General features: G+C 40.2%; 2 protein-coding genes across 3 annotated transcripts in view; both read right to left on the minus strand.

Moving 5' to 3' along the window:
• The window catches only part of LOC118395234 (rho GTPase-activating protein 30-like), a 77,624-nt gene that overhangs the window by 38,204 nt on the left and 23,367 nt on the right, over positions 1-16,053 (minus strand). The window lies entirely within an intron of this gene.
• Positions 2,726-14,261, minus strand: LOC118394868 (zinc finger protein 569-like). Of its 2 annotated transcripts, none has more exons than XM_035788476.2 (4): positions 14,150-14,261; positions 4,661-4,782; positions 4,399-4,513; positions 2,726-4,196 (listed from the first exon to the last, which is right to left on the minus strand). In XM_035788476.2, exons 2-4 carry the CDS (start codon positions 4,769-4,771, stop codon positions 3,142-3,144), a joined length of 1,281 nt encoding a protein of 426 aa, XP_035644369.2. In that variant the 5' UTR covers positions 4,772-4,782; positions 14,150-14,261; the 3' UTR covers positions 2,726-3,141. The 2 variants fall into 2 exon arrangements, with proteins under 2 accessions (XP_035644369.2, XP_035644367.2); XM_035788474.2 differs by lacking the exon at positions 14,150-14,261 and adding an exon at positions 11,868-12,227.

A 16,053-nucleotide genomic window follows, 5' to 3' on the forward strand; every position in this document is an offset into this window, starting at 1 on the left:
AAAGAAACCAATGGCCAGGCCTTACTTATTTAGGAGCTCCCTTTACGGCCAATTATGTATACCTTTATACTTATAAAACTGCAGAATTTCACTAGCCTTGGGAAACCTTTCAAAGGTAGAGAAAATTAACATTTCGTTAGTTTTCACTTAGCTCAATCTCAATCAGTCCAAACAATTACATTTTGAAATTCTTACTTTCCAATTAACTTCCCACTTCCTTTTGTTACCTTCACTATTCTACATCTGTTTCCTTTAAGCCCTCTCAATCACCATCATACTCTACCTCTGTCTTTCCATCTAACGTTTACTTTACCAGGTGAATAAAACATTTTAAATTACAGTCAAAACAAACATGATAACTTCTGTTCACAGGAAGGCCACTTTACTTACTCATGACCCATCATCCCTTTCGTCAATTCTATGAACCTATTTTACAATAAAACAGAATAAAGTGTCTCACGAGATTAAAACCCCTAAGGTTTTCCTGAGTCTACGAGGAGTGTTTGGTCGTGCCAAAGAATGCATTGTTCCTACTCAATCACGTGTAATGTTCTTCGTGACATCAAAACCCCCAAGTATGTTCTCTCTTGTTTCACTGGTTGTACCATATGATGCCTTGTGCCCCTGCTCTATCAAATAGTGATGTCTGGCATGCGTTTCTTTGTCTTTTTACACCAATAACAAGTCACTACATACACTGTATCAACACAGAACCCTCAAATGTACACCCTTAAGTGATTGTTTAACTTCTTCGGGATCGGTGGGTCCTCCAAGTGACGGTTGAGCTAACGTAGGCTAATGCGATTAGCATGAGGTTGTAAGTAACAAGAATATTTCCCAGGACATAGACATATCTGATATCAGCAGAAAGCTTAAATGCTTGTTTAAGAAATGTCTCGTTATATGCTAGTTTTTTCTAACCTGATACAAACTTGTCTTTGTGGGACTTAGACCAAAGGTCCGTTTGGGTGCGACTGCAGCATGTGACATCATGTGGATTTACTATCTACAGAAAGTCACATGTATGGAAACTCGCAGAAAGGAGCACATTATAGTGTTTGCTGTTGTGAATGCAGTTAGCACAAGGTTGATAGCTGGACGGCTCAACCGTCTATCTTAAAGCTGCACAGACAACTAATGGCCTTTTACACACTATCAGCTGACTGCCATGCATACAAAAAAAAAGTACTTCTCTATAAAAGCTGAGAACCGACACTGTTCATTGAGCTTTCAACTATGCACTGTTGAGTGGATGGTTGATTCTCATTTTTTGCCAATCTTATAAAGTGTTGTTTCAAAGAATCTGCAGTTTCTCTCTTCCTATAGAATTGCTACCACAACATCCATGGCCACATTAAGGTTACTGTAACTATACATTTATTCTAATGTAATCACAAAGCATGCATGTTCAAGATAGCATGCATATAGTAGGTCTGTGGAGAACTTCAACATTGCTGTAATAATCTGTGCAGAATCTCAAACAGCATTGATCACTTGCATCATGTACTTTTAATGTAATCCAGGTCATTTAGTTCTGCTATTAATGAAGCACCATGATAACACATTACTCTGTTGTATAAATAAACAATATCTGATGTCGTGTTCCAATTTGAACATTGCTGTGCTTTTAAAATGGTTGAAAGCACATTGATAGACATTTGGGTAAGAACTAAACCAAAAATCAGACATAGTTTTTACATTGGAATTTGGATGTGCTTTTAGATGGTTGAAAGCATAGTGATAACACAACACTTTGAGTGGGTGAATATAGGTTGTAATCTCATTGATCAATGTCTCTATCCACACCTGGATTCCGCACATTACAGAATTATGAAAATAATAAAAACTGTCAAATTGGTTGTTGATTATTGCTAGACAACCATTTTCAGGTCTTGGTATTGATTTTCATGTACATTTTAGTCAAAACTATAACTCGGCCACTCAGGAACATTCATTGGCTTCTTAGTTAGCACTTACTTTAGTGTCTTGTTACAAACAGGATTCATGTTTTGGAACATTGTTCATCTGTACAGGTTCCTTGTTATCCCACTGTCAATTGGGTTAGTATTGTGGACTAACTACAATGTTGTTGATCCATCCTCAGTTCTCTCTTATCACAGCCATTTTAAAGTCACCATTGGCTTCATGAAATCCCAGAGCGGTTTCCTTCCTCTGCGGCAACTAAGTCAGGAAGGACGCCTGTATCTTTGTTGTGACTCGGGTGTATTGGTACACCATCCAAAGTGGAATTTAATAACTTCACCGTGCTCAAAATGATATTCAATGTCTGCTTTGTTTTACCCATCTACCAATAGGTACCCTTCTCTGCAAGTCATTAGAAAACCTCCCTGGTCTGTTGTTCAATCTGTGTTTGAAATTCACTGATTGACTGTACCCCACACAAAACTACCTGTGGGGTACAGAGATGAAAGTCATTAAAAATAATGTTAAACACTTAATGCACACAGTGAGTCCATGCAACTTGTTAAGAAAATGTTTACTCTTGAAATTACTTAGGCTTGCCCTAACAAAGGGGTTGAATACTTAATGACTCAAGACATTTCAGCTTTTCATTTTTAATTAATTTGTATACATTTCTAAATATAAGATTCCACTTTGACATTAAGGGTTATTATGTGAAAAGCAAGTGACAAATATTAATTTAATCCATTTTAAATTCAAGCTGTAAAAAGTCAAGGGGTATGAATAATTTCTGAAGGCACTGTACATTACCATGTAAACTGTTGAACTGAAATATTTTATTGCCTTGCAATATAACTTTCAAAAAATATAATTCAAGAAATAAAGTTGAGTTATTAACCTGACTTGAACCGAGACTGTCCCTTGTAGCAAGAAATTGTTCAACAGTGTTTGTTTAAGTAGACAACACATACTAAAATGGCTACTATAAGTTCTTTATCTAAATGAGCAGGGTTGACTATTTCTTTCTACATTTGATTAAATAACATTTTTATGACTGATTAAGTTGTAAATAGGTTGTTCAAATAAAACTGTGGAGCTGTCAACAGTCAAACATGAAAACCATTTCACAAATCAATTAGGAGGAAAAGCATGTCAAAATGTCTTAACACCTGCTGTACCCCATTTTCACAGAAAGTGTTAGACAAGCTATGCCATGTTTTATTTGTTCCATCTCGTCTGAGACAACATTAAACTTGCGTGTGGATCCCCAGGGTATGGGGGTACCCCATATTGAGACACCGGACTCTCTCCTATGTGAGTTCTCTGATGTGACTTCATACTGGAGCGCTGGGTGAAGCATTTCCCACACTGTGAGCACTTGTAGGGCTTCTCCCCGCTGTGGACCACAGCATGTCTGATCAGGTTGTACTGCTTGGGGAAACTCCTGCCACACTGTTCGCAGGTGTACGGTTTCTCTCCTGTGGTGCCGCCCGACCTCCACTGAGTCCTCATTCTCTTCACCATGTTAAAACTACTGCGACTCAGGCTGTATCCAGAGAAGGTGGAGGTGGTGGCCATGTTTGACCCTGTCATGCACTCACTCATTCTCACTGTTGCTTCTGAAGCCCTGTGCTGATGCTGCCTTGGCTGTAGAGCTAAACTATTTCCATCATTATTAGAGTTCAGTGTCTCGCTGCTCTGTCCTTCTGGCATCTGTTGTCTAGTCTCATCAGCCAATGTCCTGACATGTTTTTTCATGTGTGCTGCTGCACTGAACATGTTAGCATGTGGTTTCCCTATAGAGTGAAGGGATGGCCCTCCATCATCTAACATAGTAGGTAGGGATGGCAGCCCACTATGAGATGGGAAAATTGAGATATTCTGAGAGTACTCCTCTATGGCATGAAAGGAGAAATCTGGGTGGCCATCAGGGTCAGTGTCTCTATCTGGATCCACAGAGGTCCACAGCTGCCCATCAGTCTCATCCATGACAAACTGGTCAGGTCCTTCCAGGGCCGTGGTCTGATCCAGCTCCCTTTTCTCATCCTTCACCATCACTTGCTCTAGCGAGTCCTCATCCTCGGCTGGCTGGTGCTGCTCTGTGCTAAACACCTCTGTAGATTTGAGTCGGGGTGTGCCTGGTTCCTCTGGACCATCAGAATTGGGGCAATGTTCCACTGAGTCTTCAGGAGATATGTTGGGTTGTGTGATGAAGTCCTCATCAAAGTGCCGTTGCTCAAAGGATGGTGGTTGCCCAGGCTTGGAACCAGACTCTATAAAGATTTGGGACAACATAAAATAAACATTACAAAAGACCCTTAACAGTTGCAAAACATGGATGCTTTAGAATTGACTGAGTATGTACGTGCACTCCATATGCCAGAACATAAAACACCAATGTAGCAACTTGGAACGGGCATACCACCATATCCACACTTTCACAGACAGAGCAGTATCACTTATGGTCGCACCCACCCTCTCCAGTGATCATGAGCTCTTCCTGAGGGTCAGTCTTCCACACATCCTCCGCTGTCTCTTCATCTTTGATCAGTATGGGTTCAGTCTCTGCTCTCTGCTCTACATCTGTAGGCTGTAACAAGGTGATTGAGGTTATCATTCTGGACACACCATATTTAACACTTCTCATTCCCATGAATCACACAAAAGCTAATATTCCAATAACAGAATAGATCCAAGAGGTCAGGTCTCTGTAATTGTAAAAGGTGATGTGTCACACCTGGGGTTGAGAGTCCTCTTCAAAAGCCATCTCTCCATCTCTCCACTGTGATTTACTCTTCTGCTTGTTCAAAACAATCTTGACTGGATATGAAGATCCCTCTGATGCCATGGGGTAAAGAACTGCAAAATAATTGTATTCAGTCAAATATTATGGCTATTCACTCACACACACACACTTGGGTTTTGCATGTGCAACAAATTTATCATTGATTAATTTCCAGAAGATTCCGACCCTACGTTACGCTTGTTTACACCGAGCTGCACTGGGGTCAGACAGCATAACTGTGTAGATCAAGACACTGCGGGGCCAGTATGAGACATGGCTCAGAAAACTTACCTCAATCCAGGAATGAGAAATTAGTTTAGGGCTGACCCCATAAAACTGGTCGATTGTTTGGTCGACAGGCTGCTGTTAGACCAAGCCTTCTTTAGTCGAACAGTAGCAAAAAATATAGAAATAATCATGGTTTACAAGACACCGGTCTGATTTGTGCCTGTGAGTAGACTGATCCATTGTGGAGGCCATGGGTTGGCAGTCCATCACCCTAAGACATGCTACTGAAATTGTATATGGTTATATTACATAAGAAAAATAGTGCAACACTAAAATAATAATAATAATATTGGTTTATAACAAACACTTTCTCCCACGTTGGATAGAGGTCCCTGTCTGTGGTTCTGAATCAGCGCGCTGTTTAATTGCCGCCTTTCCCTAGACCATGTTGCTATGTGTATAATAGCAAAGTTAGCCAGCAATATTGTTTTTGAGAACAATGTGGCGGAGGCAGCAGTGGAGTTATGAGATGAGAAAACAGCCCTGGACTTAATAGTCTAAGACAAGTGAGGAGAGGAAAACCAACTAAATTTATGGCTTGGCGAGGTGGCCAAAATATCATTACACAGCATTTGATTTTTTATAAGGCAAATGTTTCATGTCATTTGTACGGTATGATGGTATATTTGTTTTTAAATAAAAGTAAAAAATGTGCTTCATGAGTTGTGTGTGACCGACCCTAGAGTGGAAACACATACATTCTAAGTGATTTCAATTGGTTTTTCAAATCAGCTTCAACCCAAAATATTTTTTTCAGCATTTTCATACATTTCTGCACTCATTCGAGATAATTTCCGCACGTAGGGCTGCATGATATGGGCAAACAATCTAGACCTTATTTTTAACCAAATGTTGCAACTGCCATTTAGAGAAAAACACTTGTGTGAACTGTTGGGAGTCATGGAAATATAATGATTATTCAAATTCTATAGTTAGAATAGAATAGTGGGCACTTCGAATACAGTGTTTGACATGACAAATGAAAATGCTAGGGAGGAGTTATTGTGAAGTGCTAAAAAGTATTTCCTAGGGGACCCTATAATCTTTGGCTACATTGAACGTTCTCTTAGCTACTTCTTGTAGCTGACATTCTTGCTTCGCGTATTCATGTTTGATTTAGAAGATACTGTTGCACAAATATATATATTTTTTAAAACATGCAGATGTACAGAACCGGTCAAAAGTGTGGACACCTACTCATTCAAGGGTTTCTTTATTTGTACTATTTCTACATGGTAGAATAATAGTGAAGACATCAAAATTATGAAATAACACATATGGAATCATGTAGCAAAGAAAAGTGTTAAATGAAAATATATTTCATATGAGATTCTTCAAAGTAGCCACTCTGCCAAGATGACAGCTTTGCACACTCTTGGAATTCTCTTAACTACCTTCATGAGGTAGTCGCCTGGAATGCTTTTCCAACAGTCTTGAAGGAGTTCCCATATGCTGAGCACTCGTTGGCGGCTCCTTTCTCTTCACTCTGCGGTACAACTCATCCTAAAACCTCTCAATTGCGTTGAGGTCGGGTGAATGTGGAGGCCAGGTCATCTGATGCAGCACTCCATCCCTCTCCTTCTTGGTCAATTAGCCCTTACACAGCCTGCGTTGGTTCACTGTCCTGTCATTGTCCCGTTTGCGCATAGTGGGACAGGCTTATCGCTGCAGAATGCTGTGGTAGCCATGCTGGTTAAGTGTGCCTTGAATTCTAAATAAATCACTGCCATTGTCACCAGCAAAGCACCCCCACACCACCTCCATGCTTCACGGTGGGAACCACACATGCCGAGATCAGCCATTCACCTACTCTGTGTCTCACAAAGACACGGCGGTTGGAACCAAAAATCTCAAATTTGGACTAATCAGGCCAAAAGACAGATTTCCACAGGGTCTAACGTCCATTGCTCAAATCTCTTCATCTTATTGGTGTCCTGTTGAGATGTGTATGTTACTTGAACTCTGAGGCATTTATTTGGCCTGCAATCTGAGGTGCAGACAATTGCCCATTTCTGAGGCTGGAAACTCAGATGAACTTTTCCTCTGCAGCAGATGTAACTATGGGTCTTCCATTGATGAAACCAAGATTTTACTCTTTGGCCTGAATGCCAAGCGTCACATCTGGAGGACACCTGGCACCATCTCTACAGTGAAGCATGGTGGTGGCAGCACCTTGCTGTGGGGATGTTTTTCCAGTGGCAGGGACTGAGGGAAAGATGAATGGAGGAAAGTAGAGGGGATCCTTGACAAAAACCTGCTCCAGGGCGCGCAGGACTTCAGACTGGGGCGACGGTTCACCTTCCAACAGGACAAGAACCTTAAGCACACAAGTCCCAATGTCCTTCAGTGGCCCAGCCAGAGCCCAGACTGGAGAGACATTAAAATAGCTGTGCAGCAACGCTCCCCATCCAACCTGATAGAGCTTGAGAAGATCTGCAGAGAAATGCGAGAAACTCCCCAAAATACAGGTGTGCCAAGCTTGTAGCGTCATACCCAAGACCCGAAGCTGTAATCACTCCAAGGTGCTGAGTAAAGGGTCTGAATACATATGTAAATGTGATTTTTATTTCTAATACATTTGCAAAATTCCTAAACCTGTTTTTGCTTTGCAATTATTATGGGGTATTGTGTAGATTGGGGGGGACTAATTCATTTTGGAATAAGGCTGTAATATCTACAGAAATAAGACTGCGCCTGCTTGTGTTGCCTGTGAATGTGTTTAATAGTCTACTGAGTCCATGAGCACCAAGCCTCACAACCACGTCAGAAACAATTTCACAAATTCGGCTGTTTGTTAATATTTGCTATGCTGTAAAGTCTTCAGAATGTTTCATTAGAACAGCCTCTGATGTTACTTACTTAGTGTTTACACTGTTCCAACTGGTCAGAAATGTGTATTTATAATAAACCCTCTTTCTTTACCTCATTGTTTATTACTACTATCATTAAGTAGTGCCATTGGTAGGCTTAGTATGTATATAAGCCTTGTATAACCACCAAGCTGAGGGCCTAAGAGCACATCCTGTTAAGTCCTAATACTAATTTACTTAGGCCCATCAATACTTATATAGGCTACAGTATCAATCAATAATTTGTTCATGTCATTCCTTAGTTGAAATGCAAATCAACCATTTAAGTTTTAAAATAAAGCGACCCTTGAATAAACCGTTCCATGTCTACAATTGCATGTCGACTGTTTTAGTCTTTGCTGTAACAAAGGGCCAAAAATGGTTACTCTGGTACGCTTAATTTATTTAGTATTGTTCCAAATGGTCAGAAATATATTTTAATCTAACAGCACCCGTTTGGCACACATAATACGCATGCAGAGCTTGCTCCTTACCTTTTTCTTGATCTCCAGTATTTTCCACAACTAGCCATTTATATCACACATGACTTAGCTCCACCTCCTGAGCAACCAAACATTCCCCAATTTGAGTTTATCACACCATCTGCATCCATTTTGCTGTTACGTATCAGTGTCGGAGTTATAACCAATTTACTGATAATTATGATATGCTCTAGGTCAGGCCCCATTGGTCAAGTGCATGTGATACATACCTGTGTCACGTAAAGAGAACAAGGGTTGGGGGAATAGGGGTTGTTTCTCCAAAACAAATCCCAGATGTTTTTTTAACACACCCGGCATAATCAAATCAATTATGGTCAGACCCCATCTAGTCTTTTGTCTTAAATATTTCGTCAAACAGTGCACTTAAAGCATCACAAGTTCAGTGCATATACAGTTGAAGTCGGTTTACATACATTTAAACTTGGTTTTTCACAATTCCTGACATTTAATCCTAGTAAAAATTCCATGTTTAGGTCAGTTGGGATCACCACTTTATTTTAAGAATGTGAAATGTCAGAATAGTAGAGAATTATTTATTTCAGCTTTTATTTTTCATCACATTCCCAGTGGGTCAGAAGTTTACATACACTCAATTAGTATTTGGTAGCATTGCCTTTACATTTTTTAACTTGGGTCAAACGTTTTGGTAGCCTTCCACAAGCTTCCCACAATAAGTTTGGAGAGTTTTGGCCCATTCCTCCTGACAGAGCTGGTGTAACTGAGTCAGGTTTGTAGGCCTCCTTGCTCACACACGCCTTTTCAGTTCTGCCCACAGTTTTTCTATGGGATTGAGGTCAGGGCATTGTGATGGCCACTCCAATACCTTGACTTTGTCTTTTTTTTTTAAAAGTATGCTTATGGGTCATTGTCCATTTGGAAGACCCATTTGCTACCAAGCATTCCTGACTGATGTCTTGAGATGTTGCTTCAATATATCCACATAATCCCCCCCCCCTCATGATTCCGTCTATTTTGTGAAGTGCACCAGTCCCTCCTGCAGCAAAGCACCCCCACAACATGATGCTGCCACACCCATGCGTCACGGTTGGGATGGTGTTCTTCGGTTTGCAAGCCTCCCCCTTTTTCCTCCAAACATAACGATGGTCATTATGGCCAAACAGTTATATTTTTGTTTCATCAGACCAGAGGACATTTCTCCAAAAAGTACAATCTTTGTCCCCATGTGTAGTTGCAAACCGTAGTCTGCCTTTTTTATGGCGGTTTTGGAGCAGTGGCTTCTTCCTTGCTGAGCAGCCTTTCAGGTTATGTCGATACAGGACTCGTTTTACTGTGTATATAGATACTTTGTACCGGTTTCCTCCAGCATCTTCACAAGGTTCTTTGCTGTTCTGGGATTCATTTGCACTTTTTGCACTAAAATACCTTCAACTCTAGGAGACAGAACACATCTCTTCCCCGAGCGGTATGACGGCTGCGTGGTCCCATGGTGTTTATACTTGTTCATCTGTACAAACAATAGTACGCGTGGTACCTTCAGGCATTTTGAAATTGCTCCCAAGGATTAACCAGACGTGTGGACGTCTACAATTTTTTTTCTGAGGTCTTGGCTGATTTCTTTTGATTTTCCCATGATGTCAAGCAAAGAGGCATTGAGTTTGAAGGTAGCTCTTGAAATACATCCACAGGTACACCTCCAATTGACTCAGGCTAATTGACATAATTTATCAGAAGCTTCAAATGGCATGACATTTTCTGTAATTTTCCAAGCTATTTAAAGGCACAGTCAATCAAGTGTATGTAAACTTCTGACCCACTGGAATTGTGACAGTGAAATCATGTCTGTAAATAATTTTTGGAAACATTACTTGTGTCATACTTTGTGCATATGTCCTAACCGACTTGTCAAAACTATAGTTTGTTAACAAGAAATTTGTGGAGTGGTTGAAAAACGAGTTAATGACTCCAATCTATGTCAAGTCAACTGTTATTGACTTGACTAAAACATAAGATGTCTAAATATGGTAAAATACACATTTAAAATGACCAATTAATTATTGTACTTCAGAGGAGCATCCATAGTTCTGGGATTGTTTGATTAAGTGATAATGCACGAGAAGCCGGTCTTTGGAGGAGAAATTGGTATGGGTGTTAGGCCAGAGATGAAGTCTATGGCCACCAATAATCTTCCAAACACAGACACCATTTGGAGTACAACACATTTCTCATCCCTGAATGTACATGATTTCCGAGCTGTATCTTGTGCTGGCCCCAAAGTGTCTTGCTCTACACAAACATGCTGTCCAACCCCAGTGCAGCTCAGTGTGAACAAGGGTAATGGTAGGGCTGCAATTTTCTGTAAACATGAATAAAGGTATAGGCTTGCTTCCCAACCAAAACAGTTCGGTAGAGTTCGTACATCTTATGACATTGACTTTGTTTGTTTTGCACTTCCCTCAGGTGTTGCTTTATTACTCAGGAAAATGTCAAGACCTGACCCTCAGAGCCTACCTTCCATTAACCCTGTTGACTCATAAGTAGGAAGGATTTGTTTCTCTTTTGGTCCATTCAACAACAGAGCGATACAACATCCTGCTGAAACAAGGTTTGTATCTATCTATACCTTATGCAATGCCTTATTGGAAAGTTTGTATTGATAATATTTGTTGGGAAAAAGTTTGGATGTTGCCACACACATACCAACTGTTCACTAAATTAAGGAAGTTTCCTTTAAAACATTTCATAAATAATATCCTGCCAACCACTATGTGAAGAAGTTTAAGGAAAACAAACTCAAATGACCACCCAGAAACAGTGTTGCATTTTTTTGGCATTGTGTTCGTAAGGAAACTGTGGCAAGACACTCAGTAGATTTATAATTGAACACATTTGTGAAGATTTTACACTATTGTGGAGAGATGTACTGCTTGGATATTTTACCAACAATAGCAATAAGTTGAAACAATTTTATGTAACTCATTTCATTATTCTTTTGGCCAAATGTTATATTCAAATGCAAATTTACAAAAACCACATTCTTACCTTACAAAAAGAAATGTAACTGTATTTTAAGACAATTAAATACTCTAACAAAAAAGCTAACAAAAAAAAGAAAAGATTTAAGTGTATGTCCCTAAGGTCCTTGTGCCATGTGATATTGTAACCCCTAGCCCAATTGTCATATATATATATACACACACACACACACACACACACACACACACACACACACGTGTTTCCACATGTACTTCCTGTATTGATTTGTTAATAAATAAAAAAAACTAATGTAATTTTGTTTTAAATCGAAAAATACTGCCAACATCTTAGATGTAAAATTGCGCAACATAACTTTGGCAAAAACGTAAATATTGATTACATGTATTCTTAGATTCATTCGGACTATTTTGAGGAAGTGTATACTGACTACGGCGTCCAAAATGGACAAACGGTACTATTGCCACTTCTTGTTTTTCAAGCGAAGGTCTTATGGGAAAACGTGAGCGCACTGGTTCGACGAGCCGAGTTTTCAAACTGAAGCATAAAATGATCATACACATCTACCTTTTTTCCTGACTTGTCCTCGTGTCTTCTTCAGCTCGCTCTCCATCATTTGACACTTCCTTTTCAGTACATCAATATCTCGCTGGCTTTGGGTAATTTCCAAACGTATAACTGCACAGCTATCATCAACACGTTTGTTAATTTCTGCTACAGCTGCTTTAGCTAAAACCTCCATAATGGATACCAACTGCGCCATGTTGTTCAGCCCAAATTACAGTTTTGTATTCTCTGTGTGAGGAAAAGTATACAATTTCGATGCGAATGTGCACTAAATCCGTAGATATTTATAACTGGCAACAACGTAAGTGGTAACGCTATGTTCGTCCTCAATTGCACTTCCTTTCAACGCCTGACGTACTTCTTCGATGGGGTTTAACAGCGGTTGGCATTCAATGTTAATGTTGCATTACCGCCACCAGCTGGACGGGGTATTGAATAAGATACTAAAAAAACATTGCGGTGAAGTTGGAAAACGACATCATACAAAATACAAAATGAACTAGTTCACACAGATTCCGGATGTTTTAATGTTAAAAGAACAAAACTAGTTCACACATATCCTAGATATTTAACGCTAAATTACCAAACCCAGGGTATACCTGGCTAGCACATTTAAAATAATTATAATTGGAATTCACATGTTAATGTGGCACACACGAGACTGACGTTTTCTATCAGGAGTTTGAAGCACATAATCAGTTTCACTTAATTTATTTTCAATGAAATAAGGACCAGAGAAACGAGCTGACAGTAAAGGTCCTGGAACAGTCAATAACACCAATACTTGGTCACCTGGCTGTAGTGGACGAGAAAAAGCCTGTTTATCATAGTGTCTTTTCATACTCCTCTGTGAGGAAGACAGAGATTCCTATGCGAGAGCACAGGCTTGATGTAGGCGCTCACGAAAGCAACTAACGTAATCCAACACATTCTCATCTCTCGCACACAACTCTTGGGACAAAAACGGTTCTTTAAGGACTTTCATTGGTTCTCCCACTGTGTGACCAAACACTAGTTCAGCCGGGCAGAACCCTAGGGACTCCTGTACAGTTTCACGAGTAGCAAACAAAACTAGAGGAACTCCCTCATCTCAATCCTTCTCAGATTCCAAACCATATTTACGTAGCACAGACTTCAGTGTCTGATGCCAATGTTCAAGCGCACCCCGAGACTCTGGGTGCAGCCCAGCCTCACATTCAATTCGCGCAAACATTTATCTATATTCATAACGTTGAATTAGCCATTAAGAAGAACAAAAATGAAATATAAACTGTCGCGTCTAAAGGCTTGTGTGTAGCCTACTGGTTAAATGTGTGTTTTTTCGCACGAATTAAGAAAAACGCACGAAATTTGCTGAAATGCATTTTGTACATATATGCACGAATTGATTGTGAGACTGTTTGCAGCTGGAGAATCTCACCGGAGAAACGCTTGGACCTTTAATTAAGGCTATTTTCTGGGAATTGTGTCGTTATTATGTTCCTGATTTTACGACTACAAACAATTGTAAATTGGGTTATTTGCGGGGTTTCTTCGTCATTTCAATAGCATTTGGTCTATGGTATTGACTAAAATCGGGGTTTCTGATTGTAATTCAATTATAGGCTAATTTATTCAACATAAACAGCGAGGCGATTTCAGCTTTTATTTCTTTCATCACATTCCCAGTGGGTCAGAAGTTTACATACACTCAATTGGTATTTGGTAGCATACCCTTTAAATTGTTTAACTTGGTGAATTTTGGCCCATTCCTCCTGATAGAGCTGGTGTAACTGAGTCAGGTTTGTAGGCCACCTTGCTCGCACACAATTTTTCAGTTCTGACTACACATTTTCTATAGGATTGAGGTCAGGGCTTTGTGATGGCCACTTCAATACCTTGACTATGTTGTCCTTAAGCCATTTTGCCATAACTTTGGAAGTATGCTTGGGGTCAATGTCCATTTGGAAGACCCATTCGCGACAAAGCTTTTAACTTCCTGACTGATGTCTTGAGATGTTGCTTCAATATATCCACATAATTTTCCTTCCTCATGAAGCCATCTATTTTGTTAAGCGCAGCAAAGCACCCCCACAACATGATGCTGCCACACCCATGCGTCACGGTTGGAATGGTGTTCTTCGGCTTGCAAGCCTCCCCCTTTTTCCTACAAACCATAACGATGGCCATTATGGCCAAACAGTTCTATTGTTGTTTTATCAGACCAGAAGACATTTCTCCAAAAAGTACAATCTTTGTCCCCATGTGCAGCCTTGTTCAGGGGCAGAACAACAGATTTTTACCTTGTCAGCTCAGGGATTCAATCTTGCAACCTTACGGTTAACTAGTCCAACGCTCTAACCACCTGTCTTACATTGCACTCCATGAGGAGCCTGCCTGTTACGCGAATGCAGTAAGAAGCCAAGGTAAGTTGCTAGCTAGCTTAAACTTATCTTATAAAAAACAATCAATCAATCAATCATAATCACTTGTTAACTACACATGGTTGATGATTTTACTAGTTTATCTAGCATGTCCTGCATTGCATTTAATCAATGTGGTGCGCATTTGCGAAAAAGGACTGTCTTTGCTCCAACGTGTACCTAACCATAAACATCAATGCCTTTCTCAAAATCAATACACAAGTATATATTTTTAAACCCTGCATATTTAGTTAATATTGCCTGCTAACATAAATGTATTTTAACTAGTCTCTTGCAACAGAGTCAAGGTATATGCAGCAGTTTGGGCCGCCTGGCTTGTTGCAAACTGTGTGAAGACTATTTCTTCCTTACAAAGACAGCCCACTTCGCCAAATGGGGGATAATTTAACAAACGCGCATTTGCGAAAAAAGCACAATTGTTGCACAACTGTACCTAACCATAAACATCAATGCCTTTCTTAAAATCAATACACAGAAGTATATATTTTTAAACCTGCATATTTAGCTAAAAGAAATCCAGGATAGCAGGCAATATTAACCAGGTGAAATTGTCACTTCTCTTGCGTTCATTGCACGCAGAGTCAAGGTGTATGCAACAATTTGGGCTGCCTGGCTCGTTACGAACTAATTTGCCAGAATTTTACGTAATTATGACACAACATTGAAGGTTGTACAATGTAACAGCAATATTTAGATTTAGGGATGCCACCCGTTTGATAAAATAAGGAACGGTTCGAAATGATAGTTTCCGGATTGACCATATTAATGACCAAAGTGGTCCTTCTGTAGCTCAGTTGGTAGAGCATGGCGCTTGTAACGCCAGGGTAGTGGGTTCAATTCCCGGGACCACCCATACGTAGAATGTATGCACACATGACTAAGTCGCTTTGGATAAAAGCGTCTGCTAAATGGCATATATTATTATTATTATAAAGGCTCGTATTTCTGTGTTTTTATGTTATAATTAAGTCTGTGATTTGATAGAGCAGTCTGACTGAGCGATGGTAGGCAGCAGTATTGCTAGTGTAACAGTATAGCTTCCGTCCCCGCCTCAAAATAACAGCCACCCTCGAAGCATGGATACCCATCGCTCCACAAAAGCCACAGCCCTTGCAGAGCAAGGGGAAAACTACTCCAAGTCTCAGAGTGAGTGACGTCACCGATTGAAACGCTATTAGCGCGCACCCCGCAAGCCATTTCACATCGGTTACACCAGCCAAGCTAGCCATTTCACATCGGTTACACCAGCCTAATCTCGGGAGTTGATTGGCTTGAAGTCATAAACAGCTCAATGCTTGAAGCATTGCGAAGAGCTGCTGGCAAAACGCATAAAAGTGCTGTTTGAATCTAGCAGCTCTTCGCAATGCTTCAAGCATTGAGCTGTTTATGACTTCAAGCCTATCAACTCCTGAGATTAGGCTGGTGTAACCGATGTGAAATGGCTAGCGGGTGCGCGCTAATAGCGTTTCCGTCGGCGACGTCACTCACTCTGAGACTTGGAGTAGTTGTTCCCCTTGCTCTGCAAGCGATGGGTAACGATGCTTCGAGGGTGGCTGTTGTCGATGTGTTCCTGGTTCGGGGCGAGGAGAGTGACGGAAGCTATACTGTTACACTAGCAATACTAACGTGCCTATAACACTTTAGAACATCCAATAGTCAAAGGTATATGAAATACAAATGGTATAGAGTGAAATAGTCCGATAATAACTACAACCTAAAACTTCTTACCTGGGGAAATTGAAGACTCATGTTAAAAGGAACCA

The sequence above is a fragment of the Oncorhynchus keta genome, chromosome 15 (genome assembly GCF_023373465.1).
Source record: "Oncorhynchus keta strain PuntledgeMale-10-30-2019 chromosome 15, Oket_V2, whole genome shotgun sequence".
NCBI lineage: Eukaryota > Metazoa > Chordata > Actinopteri > Salmoniformes > Salmonidae > Oncorhynchus > Oncorhynchus keta.